Genomic DNA, 15,644 nt, shown 5'->3' with positions numbered 1-15,644 from the left:
GCAGCATCCCCTTAAGTCAGTGGAGTGGAGAGTTCCTGTGCACTGAGTCATTTCGATCCACGGGGAGACGGGCTGACATCCGAGTGAGGCAGGTTGTCACAAAGCGATGTTCGCGGCCAAAGGACATGCATTTTTCCTCACAAACACCCACCTCTAAAAATAAAATAATCATCTAAAAAAAAAAAAGAAAAAAAACAAGATCTTGCAGCATCGCTCAAGTTTTCACAATGCCACCAAAATGGCTGTGGCAATTACGTAATAGCACCGCCCCTCCCATCCTCTCAAAGTCGGCACCCTCCCTTTCTCTCTCCTCCCTCGCTCGCTCGCTCGTCCTCATATTTATGACACAGCATCACGGGCAGCGGCAGTTCCCCTGCACTCGCTCATCCTTGCAGGTTGCGCTCATCCACACGCACCTGACGCCACCAATCCTCACTTAAATCGCAGCCACTCTTTATTGCCTTCGGCGCACTTTTTAATTCTTTCTTTGCAACTCACCAAATATGAGGACTCTTCTGGCTTGTGCCACTCTCGTGCTGGCAGCCACCTTGGCGCCAAACATGTGTCATGCAGCGGACTTCCCCGGGAGTTCACACCAGAAGTGGGATGCAAGAGGACCCTACACTTTGGGAGCGGAGTCTGGTACCCCAGGCTCCTGCGCCATCAAACTGAGACCGTCCGGCCAATGCGGGTCATCGGGGTCCGGTGCTGGAGCAGAGGAGGGCGACGAGTGCCCCTATCAGGTAACCCTGCCTCCTCTCACCATCCAGCTGCCCAAGCAGTTCAGACTACTGGAGAAGACAATGAAAGAGCTGCAGAGCCTGAAGGAGGTGGTAAACAAGCTCAAGAGCAGTTGCCAGGAGTGCAGCAACACACGGGGGAGCGGAGTCTACGGCCACCAGCAGGCAGACCAGGGACAGAGGGGAGATGTGGCAGGACTGGACCTGACTCGACAGGACGTGCAAACTGGGTCCAGCCAAGAAGAAATGGACAACGTGATGGTGTCGGGCACTCATGTGGAAGGCACTGGATTGGGACACGGACATCATTTTGGGAAAATCACACCTGGTCCGAGCAGTATGCAAGAGATGCAGGTAAGAGCCAGACTTGGGTTTAAATAATAAATATTGATCTAAAAGGGACAATTTTTATGATTATTATTGGGTGTATTGTTCATTTAGAGTTTTTGCTTTTTTGGGGGAAATCAGCAAATCTAATTACAAGTGTGCTCCCCTGGGGGAAAAAAAAATCCTATATAAATATAGATAAATAGTCCAACGGAATGAAGTTCCCCCCGGGCCCTTCAGCAAAGGGGAAAATTCCTTGTTCTGTAAACACTGTTCGGAATATGCATTAGCCGCCATCCAAAAGTGGGTAAATTTTTGCTTCGCCTGATAAGCTTGTTGACTCGTACATCCAGTTTGGCAGCCATCCAACCATCACACAGCTTCTCTCTGGTCTCAACTTCCATCTGACTGGCCAAACACATCGGCTGAGTGACTTGGTAAATCCACCCGGTTTTGAATCACATAAATCAAATCTTCTTCTCCAGGTGAAGCTGAACCGGATGTCGGTGAGCCTGCGCAATGCCAGGAACCAAATCACCAACCTGCAGGGTCGCATGGAGGGCCTCAACCTGCTCAACATGGACAACGTGCAGTCCATGGTGGACAGACGCGTGGAGAACATCACCGGCGTGGTCAACAAATTGAGCTCCACCTGCACTACACAATGTGCATTACAGAATACGCCACAGTGTAAGTATTCATCCACTGTAGTCTCACGCCGTGTGATCGTAACCAATCCTCAAAGCATTCACATTCAAAATGGTTCTCCTGGGGTGAATTCCTGGTGGTTTACCTCCTTCACTAATATCTAAATAGCTTATTCCAATCCGTAACTCCATCGTGTTTCGTGAATGCTCTTCTGTTTACATCACTAAATAGTTTCAGGTTGTGGTCATTATTGCACTTGAGGGAAAAATATGTACAATGTACAACTTCTTACGCAAGACTGTGACATTGAAGTGGCTTGACATTCCACCACTTCTCTTGTGCACTCCAAAAATGGGGAGAGGGAGAAACTTATACCAGACACTTGGCAAATAAACAGAATAGAAAAAAAAAAAAGGAAAAAAGTAGCAGAAAAGCACTTTCGGTTTAAAAACAGAATTTGTTCCACGGGTAAAAACGAATGTGATTCTATATTGGGGTTTTTCTCGAAGGGGGGGGGGGCGGTTGGGTGCAGATGTGTGACCTTATTTCTAAATAGATTAGTCGGGCGTGTGGTGTGAAGGGAATCCCAGCATTCAACTTGCCTTTTTCTCCTTGAAAACTCTTCTCTAATGTTTATCCCGAATGCACGTGCCCTTCATCATTCATTCCATTTCTTGTCTGGAAGATGCTCCTTTTTTCTTCCCGGCTTAACTTTCGTCTTTCCTCACTTGCCATCTAATCCCTCTCTTCCTGTCTGCCTCGCCCGTTTTGGAGGTCATGCTCTTGAATGCTCAGTCCTGCATGAAACAACTAATTCTCATTATCTCTTGCCAACAACACAAGGAGCAATGTAGGCGGCTTTCCTGACATTAGTCACGGGTGGTTGATGGGGGTCAGTAACGCTCGTCTTTGCACATCAGTCGGCAATGTTCAGCTCAAGAAGCGGCTAATGGTTCTGACACAAGTCGTGCCTGCAGTGTCTGAAGTGAATCCAAATGAAAACAAAAAGAAACAGCTGTTGCCTTAGAGATTGGCGACAATCTGGTGATGGAATCTTTCGCCTCTTCAAGGGTTTTTCGTACGAGCACTTGTTTTTCCTCTCACGATTTATTCCAGATGTTAAATTAACACCGACATGACTCGCGGAGATAAGCACGGGTCGAGAAAACTTTCATGTTTTCACATTTGTCATGAGGCAAAGTGCTTAAAGGAGAAATCTGCAGGGCACCCCTTACTTCAGAGTCAGCTACCAGCTGCCATACTGCAGTGAGAAACGTTGGAATGCACTATTTAAAATGTGAAGAAGCAGTAAAGCACAGAGGAGAATTGCCCCAACAAATTTTAAATGGATCACGTGCGCGAGGACTTAGCAAGGAAGCACATTGCCGCAGCTCTTTAAATGGGCTTTGAAAAGTCATCTCCGAGCATCGGTCATGCAGTGCGAGGCGCATGCAAAGTTGTCATTTGAGCATAAACGGCTCAGTGTTTTTATCCTGACTTATTTTGCCAGTCCACATCCCTGCCACCAGCACTAATCTTCCCTTTCACTCCTGCGGGGGATGAATTAGGGCCTTCAGGTGAACTGACAGGAATGAATGTTCATGTTCAGCAACATTAACTCGCTCAAACAATTACAACTGGCCTGACCGTTCTCCACAGTGCGGGTCTCTCTGCGAATGGAACACACAACCTCATCCAGCGAGGCACTTGCGTTTTGCTTTTGTAAAGGCGGGACTATCTGCCCGGCAAAACATTTGTATTCGTGACAGGAGGGCGATCTCACGCGAGCACTGGCTGTCATGTTGCATTTGTCGCCATATCTTGACACAGTCAAACGGGACTCGGCGCTAATTCGTGTTCTAACTGTCAGTTGAGCGACGCGCCGAGTGAGCCGGAAACCCATTAAGGAATCCAAACGTGGCACCGGGAATCGTGTAAAACAAAAAGGCTGGCAAACGGGTCATTCACTTAACAGCTTACGTTTCTTAAGACCAGGGTCGGGACTAGTCACATGGCGTGAGTGAGACAAGCTTAAAAAAAATCCTGTAATACATCCAAAAATATCCTCCTTCCATTTGCAGCTACAATGCACCCAAGAATCCTGCATAACTTCACCGACACATTGCTCAACATGTATTCCTTACTGAGGCATGAAACAAGTCTGCTTAGAGTAATAGTACCAGGATGTACCACGCGTGAGAATACATTATTTCCCCCCTATTCGCAGACCTCTACCAGATGCTCAATGATATTTCTCAAGGTCTGGGCTCCGCCTCCCCAATCTACAGATGCTACAAGGCACCGCCACAAAAATTTTATCAAAAAAAAAAAAAAAAAAAAGTCCGTGGAGCCTGCTCCAGTGCTCCAAGACATGGGATAGGCTCCACGGGAGGAGCCACGTTAATCCAGTTTGACACTTCCCCACATTTTTGACACGTTTGCTCCCCATCCCCAAGAGTCTGAGGAGTCTTGGGCAGATTTAAAAGAAGAAAAAAAAGATTTAGAGGGAAGGAGCTCAGTCAGGAAGTTTCTTAGCCGTAGTCTTTACAGTCGTCTTTGTCCTTTTGTCCATTACATTCTTTCATGTCGGAGTTCTGAATTCCTGAGAGGGTCGGTCTTGTTGAGATGCTCCAAGATAAGTATGCTGCCGAACGTTAGTATGCAAAACTGCAGACGTCCTCGGCTGCTGGAGCTTCACAAGGGGACACCTTTTATTGAGTCACGGGGAAAAGTTGGCGAACCGTTTTGCGTTCGTATACAGTGCCCCAGGATTTAATTCAGCGCTGAAAACTTTCATTATGATTAAAAATTGAATTACTTTCTTCAGCCTCCCCTAGCCTTGGGGGCCATTTCTATTACGGTACTCTTGGCAGGAATGGGAAAAAAAAAATAACATTGAGGGCAGAGTAAAAAGAAGATTGAATATCATCCAGTCACATTCCCCTCACAAATAACCTCGCTTCAATTCACTTTCTGTCGCCCCGCAGTCATCTTAACCCCTCGGGACTGTTCAGACTACAATGTGCTGGAGACAAGGAAGAATGGCGTGTATCGCATCACCCCCGACCCCCGCAACGGGACGTTCGAGGTCTATTGTGATATGGAGTCCTTTGGTGGCGGCTGGACGGTTATTCAGCAGCGACTCGATGGGTCTGTCAGCTTCAACCGCACCTGGGCTGAATACAAGAAAGGCTTCGGCAACCTCAGGTAAAAGACTGGAAGAATTATATTGGACGTCTTGTCCTTCTTTTACCGTTACCCTACTCTCCCCTTGCAACCTGTCCCCCGGCGTCGTAAAGTAACTTCAGTATGACTAACAGTGTCCTCTTGTGAACAACTATATCGGTCCCTACATAATTTATCTCTATCTCTTTTGCCCTTTATCTATTGCTCCCTTTCCCCTGCCACAGAGGTGAGTTCTGGTTGGGCAATGACCACATCCATCTGCTGACAAAGGCCAAAGACATGACGCTGCGTATTGAGCTGGAGGACTTTGAGGGTGTGCGGGAGTACGCCAAGTACGAGCAGTTCTATGTGGCCAATGACTACCTAAGATACAGGCTGTCCATCAGCGGATACAGGTGGCGTATCAATATCTCTCATACACACAAATATTTCAACCAAGTATGAGGTTATTAAGATCTTTGTGTCTTTGCAGTGGGACGGCCGGGAATGCCATCAGCTTCAACAAGCACTTCAACCACGACCAAAAGTTCTTCTCCACCCCGGACCGCGACAATGATATGTACCCCTCGGGAAACTGCGGCGCCTACTACAGCTCCGGCTGGTGGTTTGACGCCTGCATGTCAGCCAACCTCAACGGCAAGTACTACCACAAAAGGTACAAAGGGGTCAGGAACGGGATCTTTTGGGGAACATGGCATAACATGTCGACAGAGTACTACCCGACCAACTACAGGCAGGCGTTCAAGACGGTCAAGATGATGATACGGCCCAAGAATTACACCCCGTAAGAGGACTGGGGAAGGAATATGGAAAAATGGACAGTCAGAAGTAGTACCGGAAACAGACTGTAGACTCACATGCACATACTTACACATATCGCCAAATGTTCCACGTTCGCAAACCTGTTGGGCACGTTGAGCGCAGTCCAAATTAGGGATGTACCGATACATTAATATGTCCGGACTCATTCTCACAAAAATGCTTTAATACTACGATACCAATAGCACTTAATCACTGTAGTCCGGGCTGCACCGAGTTCCTCGAGCACCTGGCTCAGAGGCTACCTGGTCGATCCTGACAGTACCATATCCGAGATTAATCCATACAAGGCGAAGTACACAAGGACCTGTACAGTCTAAATGTCAATGGCTTATTAAGTCAATAGGTCAACCTAGTTCATAACAGGCTTAACATAAAGACCGGCTCCTTACATTTTTTTTTTTTTTTTTTTAAACAGCGTTAAGACAAAAGAGAAGCGATACTGTTATCATGTATCACTTCAGTTTTCCTGGCGGTTTTATTTTCGAACCTAAACGCCTTATGTTGCAACCTGCATTTAACAGCAATGCCTTCTAAGATTTAGAAAAACACACAGTTGTGTTAAAATGTCACTGATGACAAGTTGTTCATCTGTAAAGTGTTACTTGAGTTAAATTTATGACAATTTTTTTTTTGGTTTGATTAAAAATAAAATACTTTTGGATTACAATTCCAAGATACAATTAGCGTATCAAGTAGCAGGAGTTTGTATTGACAAGTATGCAAATGTAAGTACAGTACTGTGTGGAAAAAAAAAAAAAAGTTATCGGTGCATCCCTAGTCTAAAGAAAAATAACAAAAATCAACTGTGCTGTCAGTTATCCACTGTGGCATGGTAAATTTTGCATTACCGTAAAATGACAATAAAGGAGAATGGACTGTGAACAATAATGGACGAATAGAAATATCACGCGAGCTGTGTAAAAGCTAGCCTCCTGCAGGGGCCATCATAATAAAAGTTATGTTACGATGGATGATTTTTTTTTGTCCCCCCACTGAGGCTCCCTCAATAAACCACTTCCTGTCCTGCTGCATCTTTCTATAATACCAGCTCAGTGCACAGAAATAATTAAACTAATGAGCTATCATTTTCCCCACTTTCAGTGCTTTCATAATTAACAGTAGCCACTCAAGTGAGGTATACAAAAGCTGCAGAGTCCATATTCTGAGTGGGTCCAACTGGTGACAGGCAGCAGCACACAAGTAATAGTCTTATTGTTTTTTTTTTTTTTTTTTTTTTTTTTTTTAATTAAACTCAGATATTCTGCCTATGTTCCATCATCCTATGATGCATATTTGCGTTTTATTCATGACTCCTCGCATTGTACTAGACAGCATATAAAAAGCAGGATTCAGCAGGAAGAAACATAACCACATTGTTTTTCAACCCATAGCTACTGGAGTAAGAAACGACTGCAGAAAAAAAAATGTTTGAAAAAAAATGTAATACGTCACACCACTTGTATAATACTGCCATCTAACTCCAGATCACTGTATTGCATCACTTTACTCCTAACACACTGTGAATGAGCAGAATGCAGGAAAGATTTTTTTTTTCCATATTGAGGATGTGTACAGTATTTATTTCTATTTTATGAAATTTGATAGACTTTATATGTCCGGGAGTCATACAAAATTAAAGTATAATAATAATGATGATAACGATGATGATGTTAATATTTGAGCAATGAAGAAGACATCGTGGCCATTCGTAGTATCATGATGAGTGTGTGGAGCTTTGAGTATGTGTACAATATCTTTTCTATCATTCGTAGTCATTGTCATCCCAAAGGATATGCACTTTTTATATTTAAAAATACCAATAAAGTTCCATTTAAATGGCTTGAAATGTGTGCTGTCACTTTTTAAAAAACCCATATACTGACTGCTAGCACTGAACGATCTTGAAATTAAAGGGTTATTTGTGACACAGTGTCAACACATTATCCTTAAACATGTGATAATTTCATTTTGGTGGGCATTTACTGACTTACTTACTTCAATGCAGGGTGATAATACAAACTCCTCACAAATTCAAACCTCGGACATCAGAACTGTGATGCAGACCTGCTAACCACTCTTTCACTGTGCCACCCAAATAAATTCATGCTTCACGCCAAAACAGTATTTCTAGCCCCTTATTTTCAGTTTCAGATTAGTTAGGTAAAAAAAAAACAAAAAAACTAACATATCATGACCATATAGCTCCATTATACCACATAAGCTTTGGTGAACAATATAAAAGCTGTTTTATCTTGACTCATTATGGAATGAAACACTGGGTAAATTTTTTTTTAATTCCCCATCATCCACACAATATTATACTTTGTATATAATTATATATCTTGCCTCATCCAGGCGCTGAAAAGTAGACCAAGCAGAAGGCAGGACCTCTGACAATGCAGAAACATGTTCTACGGGCAAATGATGGGTGTCCTCCTTTTCATTCTCAGTCTCCATCTCTGAGAACAACACAAAGATTGCCCAAACATAGTTTAATGAGCAAAAAAAAAAAAAATGTACAAATGCATTATGTAGCCAAAATGTAGAATTAAAAAGTAATGCGTCAGTATTAAAGTTTTGAATATGCTGAACTTGCGCTAAACTAGCGAGTTTTTGTCAGTGTCCTAAACAACGTGTTAAATTGACTTACCTCGTTAACAATCGTACGTTAGCACATTAAGCAAAGTAACAGCAAAAAAAAAAACAAAAAAACGAAAAAAAAAAAAAACAACCGCTGTTATAAAACAATTAGGAATGTTCGGAAAACCTCCCCAAAAAACAAATAAACAAACAAGCAAAAAAAAAAAAAAAAAATATCACGGTTTTCACTCCAAGCGTGTTTAGTGTGCGACACCTTGGTTGTCACGGCAACGACGCCGGACGTCCTTAATAACGCCTGCTGAAAACAAGACCTTTCAAATTAAATTTAAAACGAGTTTCCAAAGGATTGCTCGATCTATTATACTCTCAGTTAAATATGTGCTGAACAAACATCAAATAAAAAAATACAATAAAAAACAAAATTCACTGCCTGAAACCAAAATGTCCAGCAGGGGCCAGAATGTAATAATTTACTGCAATCTAGTATAGTTTGCGTTCAACTCAGTGGCCGTTTTAAATGGAATCATTTGTCTCATTTAAAAGTCCAAATGGTATATTTCTGGCTTATGTATCTGTCTGATTTTCCATGTATTAGATATGGACAGCACAGCGCAAAGTGCATCTGAATCACAGCTCTGAGATTCTGGGTTTGAATCTCGGCAAAGGCCGTCCTGTTTGGGATTTCCAAGGGAACAGAAAATATAATACAAATGTATTAAACATTGCGTTAAATGTCCCGCCATTTAGAAAATGTAAATTAATTTCCAATACCCTTGGGTTGATTGTTTTGTGCGGAGATTGCAAATGAAATCCGAACCCTTCCCAACAGCGCTGACGGTACAAATCACACTCTGGGTTCCATCCTGAGCATTTCCTTTAATTCCCATGTCTGGTTACATCAAATCTTATTATGATTGTAAACATATGTGGGAATGATCAAAGATTCCCCATCATACGAGTGCACACACATTTATACCTCCACTTCTTCACCAGGCCATTTATCATCCTTCACATGCAACAAAATCTGTATGTGCCAAAAAGACACCAGATCTATCCAACACAGTTTATCACCGCACTTCCATAATGTACAACAGATGAAAATGATGCAAGAGGAGCTGTTAAGCATGACTGAAAAGTAGGATTACCAAATATGTTCAGTAGTCATGCTGGCACCTTTTATTTTATTTTTTTCCCCTTTTAGGGATTTTGCAGGGCTTCTTCCTAACACCGCTGCACTAATGACACGGTATACAGTGGAGCGCCACGGTGTTTGAATTGGAGGCAAATGTGCAGAGTCAGCGGTTTCCTCACCGCCCACCACCTTCTAAAAATGAGGAAAACTCCATCAATGTGACAGTAGCATAAATACTGATGATGTACTGGATGTGCCTAGGACTAGTTAGAAGGATTTTAGGGGACACCTTGATACAGGGGGATCAATCTGCTCACAAAAAAATGATTTCATGAGTGCATGCAGGCCAGAGTCCCAACAATTACAATTGAGATCCACTTTTGTTTCCCAGTCATACGGGTGTGACGGGCTACTATTTTTTGAGCGTCCAAATTAAACCGAGCAAACGCATACGTTGTTGTTGTTTTCCAGACTCCGCACACAGCATGACACTTTCTCCTGTCAGACTTTGTCCTTGAGGTAAAGTGTCTGCAGACACTTCATAAACAGATGTTTAAAGGGCCTTAAAAAGCCCGACACCAGCTTTTACCAAATCATTTGCAGACTTTTAAAGTTAATTGCTATGTCCTTGACACATCCGACTTCATTTACAAGGAACAGTAAAGAGTGAAGAGGGGTTTAAAGGAATAATACATGCGTCGTTACCCGTGAGAGATTCTGATGCAGCTCTTGCATTGGATGTTGTCATCTTACCAACATATTGTGAAGTGCTTTTTAGTTCTTAACCAAACGGGCTAACTCAATTGTAGCTAAGCTTGCTATTTTCACTTGTTATTGTCAAAAAACAAAACAAAACAAAACAAAACATCCATGAATCTTGAGGCGGCTCAAAACTGCACAAATACTGCAGAAATGGGGAAGAGGCAAAGTTTTACGACATTTCTCAGATGATTAAGCATTCAAGAGATTTTTTCCCCTCCTCAAGCTACTTCAAAACTAAATGTGTAAAGATGGGAACAGACCAATGATATTTATTTGTGGAAAAAAAAAGGTCTAAAATGACCATATTTGGACCGTGCAAAGTTTCAACCAACTGTGACAATATCCATAAAATATTTTAAGTGTGTTTCTTGGAATTCTTAATGTTAAAAGTGGTTTTCGATGATGTTTGTTGTTAATTGGTGCTCCATAAATTAAGTAAAATTGACTTGACGTTTTGTTTTTAATGTCACCGCGGCGACCGGTTCGCAACGCTTCCCTGACCTATTTTGTTGTTCTGTCATGGGAAGAAAAAAAAAAAAAAAATTGGACATTGGACAAAGATGTTGGCCAACAGTTGTCCTTGTTTTATTAGCTTAGTCAGGTTTTGGAAGTGTGAAAACACAACAAAATAAAATCATGTCAGACTGTCCTTTTTGGTCTTCTTGCAGTGGCAACACCTGGAAACAAAGCGGGCTTAGTGTACAGTCTATGCTAGCTGGAAGACTCCACACTCAGCATCAGTTAATGACCCTCACCGTAAATGCCCCCCCTTCAGTAACAGCTTACTGGAACAAGCTGACTCACTGTCTTTGTTAGACAGATCCCGAACTTGTAAACCTTTCCTGAAGCTCTTCGCCGGAGAAGCGGTAAAGTAAATGCTTGACGCGAAGCAACACATTTAATAGATTTCAAAACATGCGACTGCAAGTTCAAATAAGTAGGTTAGTGTCAAACTGCATGGCAAGTTAATTGAGTCCAGATGTGTGACCTTTCAGGAGGGATCCGTCTGAGGACACCTAACAACTGTCAAGGGAGAGTACCGCCACTTGTTTTCAATGAAGCTACAAGAGTGGGATCCTATTTAAAGATTTTATTTTGTGTAATTTAAAGGTACGTTCGGAATAAAACGAAATAAAACACATTAGTTGTGCCCTGCGAATAGCTGGCAAGCAGTTCAGGGTTTACCCTGCCTCATGCCCGATGACAGCTCGGATTGGCCTCCTGCACTCCCGCGACCCTCATGAGGATAAGTGGTTAAGAAAATGGAAGGATGGATTACTGTATTTTCTGCACTATAAGGTGCACCTTCAATGCATGGCCTATATTAAAACTTTTTCCATATATAAGGCGCACTGCATTATAAGGCGCACAGAATAGACGCTACAGTAGAGGCTCGGGTTACGTTATGCATCCAATAGATGGAGCGGCACTAAAGGCTCAGTGTTGATCCATATATAAAGCGCACTGGATTGTAAAGTGCACCATCGGCTTTTGCGCACTGGATTATAAAGCGCACCATCGTCTTTTGAGAAAATGAAAGGCTTTTAGGTGCGCCTTCTAGTGTGGAAAATACAGTACAAAAAAAAGTATTTTGCATTAAAACTACACTGACGTCATTTTTCTCAAAAATTAGTGAAGTAAATTAACAGCACGTGCAGCTTGTGAGTTATTACTTCACATCTGCGATCAACACAGATGTAAGTTTGTGTATTAAATATTTGGGGATTTTAATCTGAAGGCCTTGATGCCCATTGTTTTATTTATTTTTGCAAATGACAAAAGTAACAAAAGCAATCTCTATAAATAATGTGAACACATTTTGTAGCATGCGCAGCGACACTTTGCACCGCAGATGTTGAAGATCGGGGCATATAAAACCAATCCAATGAAAAACCAGACTGGCAGATGTACAATGAGTAAAGCCACTGAATTAAGAGGGAAAAAAAATATCTGAATGGGAACTTTGACATTATGGCAGAAAAATGAAAAAAGGTCCAACTAGTGAGCTGGATGGAAATAATTAACTTCATCTGTGCACCAGACCTCGAGGGCAGCTGTTCATTGAAATCCATCTTTGCTTGGTGTGTATATGTACAGTAGGTTTGTGATGAAGCGCTCCAGTGCTCCCCTTTCATCCAGCCACCACCATCCACAGACGACCACATCCTTGTAAACTCCACCCTTTCTTTGGTTAAGATCATTAAAAACGACAGTAAGAGCACACACTTGCATTTTTTTTTTTTGTCTGTTGCCACAATTTGTATTTTTCCCGACTTCTTGACCCTGAACGGAAACACAATAAGCATCTGGATTAAGATATCAGCTATTGTTCGAGAGAGGCTGAATTTAAATCATTATTTCAACTTGTGAGTCCAGTCAGCAACCACAGAATCAATACCGGTATTTTTTTGAAAAAGTTCTTATTGTTCTTCTAAGGAAGAAATGTGCAAAGGACAATGCCTTAACAATGGGAAAACATTGCTTCTCATGAGTTGCACAACAACAATTTTTTTTAACAAATTGAAATAAACTTTTACGCTTTTTATTTTCCAGATGCAAAGTGTCCCCAAGACTGCTATTTCATTTTCTATTTTACTCAGTGTTCAGACCACAAAGACAGACATGTAATTTTCCGAGATGGCGGTGGCATCTTGAAGAACACAGTTTTCCATTTCCTTCCATGATATTCACATTTTTCATTTACCCCCCCCCCCCCCCCGACTTGTCTGTGGTCAGAAAAAAAAATGGTGGAAATCTTTCTGAGGCGTATATGGAAGATTTTCGGTTTGGTACTTGGAGAGGCCTTCGCATCCACAAGGATAATGACAGAGAAAGTGAGCACAGAATGAAAGCGATGAAAGAAAACCATGTCTTTAATCTCAAATGAAGGTCCAAAAATGAACCATAATTGGGAGAAAAAATAACTGCTTTTTGTGTACAAGTCACCACATCTTGCCAATGTGAAAAGTTGAGAAGATAACCAAACTAACTATTGGACAGTAAGCAAAAAAAAAAAAAAAAAAAAAAAACGGTTACAAAAAGGTAACGCTAGAATCGCCTTGCTTGATAACATCTACTGTTGATGTTTGTATAGAGCTCGTGCACGTGACGTCACCATTTTCACGGCGCCATATTGCCGGTCAAACAGGGCTGCTCGACATTGTGGGAGACATTGAAGAGAACATTTACAATACCCGAGACCTGTTGTGCTGTTGGTTGTCACAACAGACGAGACAGATGTTCAAAGAGGTCATCATATGGAATACCAGTTGAAAAGATGAGAAAATATCAATGGATTTTGGCAATTAAACGTGATGGATGGTGCCCAACCAAAATACACACACACCTGTGTAGCGATAGCTTCATTTCAGGTAGGAAATTACAGCATTTGTCTCAATCTCATATTACCAAAAAATATTTATAATGCCAAGTTGGCTCATTTGAGAACAGTGCATGTTCAAAACAAACTGTCTGTCTCAAGGCCTTTATGGAGGTTAGTTGTGACCGCAATTGCTTCCATGTACGTTCCATGGACGCAACTCTGTCCTCTTTTTTTCCCCAATCATAGTTAATGAATGTGAGTTTGTGTAAAAGCAGGGTCATGTATTTAAACATTGGTATTTGTATTGAATAGTAGCTGAAAAGATCGATTGATTCCGGCAAAAGTTAACGTGTTGCCGAACACACTTCCGCATTCACGAGCCGTAAACCGTCGTCTTTTTTTCAATCATAGTTAATGAATGCGAGTTTGTGTAAAACCAGGGGTCATTTATTTAAATATTGGTATTTGGATTGAATACTTGCGGAAAAGATCAATGGATTCCGGCAGAGGTTAACGTGTCGCCGAACACACTTCCGCGTTCACAAGCTGTCAAAACCGTCACTATGTGGGATGCATTCCTGATGAGAACAGATCCAGCAACAAAGTATTCGCATGCGTCCATACTTTTCTACGCGTTCAAACTTTTCCGTGTAAATCTCGACGATTTACTCACCAGATCCATGTGTATATCCAGTTGTCCAAGACAAGCGGAAGCGAATTAACACTCCAATTTCTTATCGGCAAAAACATCGATTTCTCCATTAAATATGTTTCCTCTATGCTGAATTGATGTAATTTTGCCACATACCGTCGTTTATTTTCACCATCTAAATGTCTGACGGTATCGGACAAGACTGTGGGCATTGTGCTACAAGACGTATTTCCATGTGGTCTCCAACCGACTTTGCGTTGATCTATGCTTAGCTTGACTGGCAATATAGCGAGGTAAACAAAAGTCACATGATTTTATGACATAGGTGCACAAGCTCTATACTTCTCCCTCAAATCCAATGACGGCTGTGCAAACTGTGTCACATTGTTATAACGTTATTCTATATATTGGCATTTCGCCAACAGACTCCTTGACTGAAATGATCACTAGATCCAGATTTACTGGTCCAACAGCTACGATATTTAACCAAAATGGACCGCTTGATGGAAACGTGGCTACACATCCCCTGAACCACAGAGCGTCACTTTTTTTATGGCAGTCTAATGAGCTCTTTCCCCCATTGAGGCTGTAGAAGTAATGACAGGACGTAATGACGTACACCAGAGCACGACCGCGACTTGACCACATGGCTAGAAGCTGGATGAGCTTGGAAGTTCAAAAAACAGACAGCTAATGAACACGCCGACCTGCCTAGACACATGTTTTTAATTACCAAGGAGCAAGGACGAGGGGTCGTTGAGTGACGATATGTAGCTGAGGGGGGTCTTATCTTGGATGACCTGTGAACCCCCTCCATAGTCAGCCGTGTTAGGTAATGATGTGACTTTAAATCACGTCTGCAAAAAAAATACAGATGCCATGATCCAGTCATCAAAAACATCAGAGGCTTCATGTTGAGATAAATGGGTGGGCGATGACTTAGTGGAGTAGAGGGACCCGATACAACACCATCACACACAAGACAATCAATCCACTTGTCAAGCAAGTCCGACTCTGACTCAGTCAAGTAAATGAAAATAGCACTTAACGCTTTGACAAGAGCAAATGATTTGTAGACTGCCCCATCAGGTCTTCGAATAATTTTGATCCAAGTGCATTTTAGCGCGCCAGCAGATAAACACAGCGGGGGACATAGTTGGCACCGCACCGGAGCGCTGTGACACACCGCAGCGGCTAATAGATGCTCGGGTTTATGGCGCCGTCGTCTTTTTAAAGTGCACCCTTGGAGGGAAAGTTGGAGAAACTACAGAAGTAGGAAGTTTAAAGTTGGAATTGAAGAGCCAGCAGAGCAGATATGTTTGCGGGATTTGTAGAGCAAATGTATAAACCAAACAGAGGTTAACGTTGATGTGTGAGTTTCCTATGAGGAGACAACAGACACTTAAGGTGGACTCAATGGGCTGAACTGAACAGTATTTCATTATTGAATAA

The 15,644-nt window shown here is 42.2% G+C and overlaps 2 protein-coding genes across 3 annotated transcripts in view; one reads left to right on the top strand and one right to left on the bottom strand.

The window, feature by feature from the left end:
• ccdc146 (coiled-coil domain containing 146) overlaps positions 1-15,644 on the bottom strand; it is a 51,941-nt gene that overhangs the window by 20,746 nt on the left and 15,551 nt on the right. The window contains exons 1-2 of one of the 2 annotated variants that reach the window (XM_061806754.1): positions 8,374-8,891; positions 8,070-8,182 (exon numbers count right to left, since the gene is read on the bottom strand). In XM_061806754.1, coding sequence (XP_061662738.1) covers positions 8,070-8,180 — 111 coding nt within the window. In that variant the 5' untranslated portion in view covers positions 8,181-8,182; positions 8,374-8,891. Of the gene's footprint in view, positions 1-8,069; positions 8,183-8,373; positions 8,892-15,644 lie in introns of those variants that run through there. The other variant, XM_061806753.1, reaches the window with a different exon arrangement.
• On the top strand, positions 8-6,974 carry fgl2a (fibrinogen-like 2a). The gene is made up of 5 exons (XM_061806759.1): positions 8-1,094; positions 1,553-1,757; positions 4,703-4,922; positions 5,126-5,296; positions 5,374-6,974. The coding sequence occupies exons 1-5, from the start codon at positions 504-506 to the stop codon at positions 5,687-5,689; spliced, it is 1,503 nt and encodes a 500-aa protein (XP_061662743.1). The 5' UTR covers positions 8-503; the 3' UTR covers positions 5,690-6,974.

The sequence above is a fragment of the Syngnathoides biaculeatus genome, chromosome 20 (assembly GCF_019802595.1).
Source record: "Syngnathoides biaculeatus isolate LvHL_M chromosome 20, ASM1980259v1, whole genome shotgun sequence".
Classification (NCBI taxonomy): Eukaryota; Metazoa; Chordata; class Actinopteri; order Syngnathiformes; family Syngnathidae; genus Syngnathoides; species Syngnathoides biaculeatus.
This window is presented reverse-complemented; position numbering and strand designations above follow the sequence as displayed.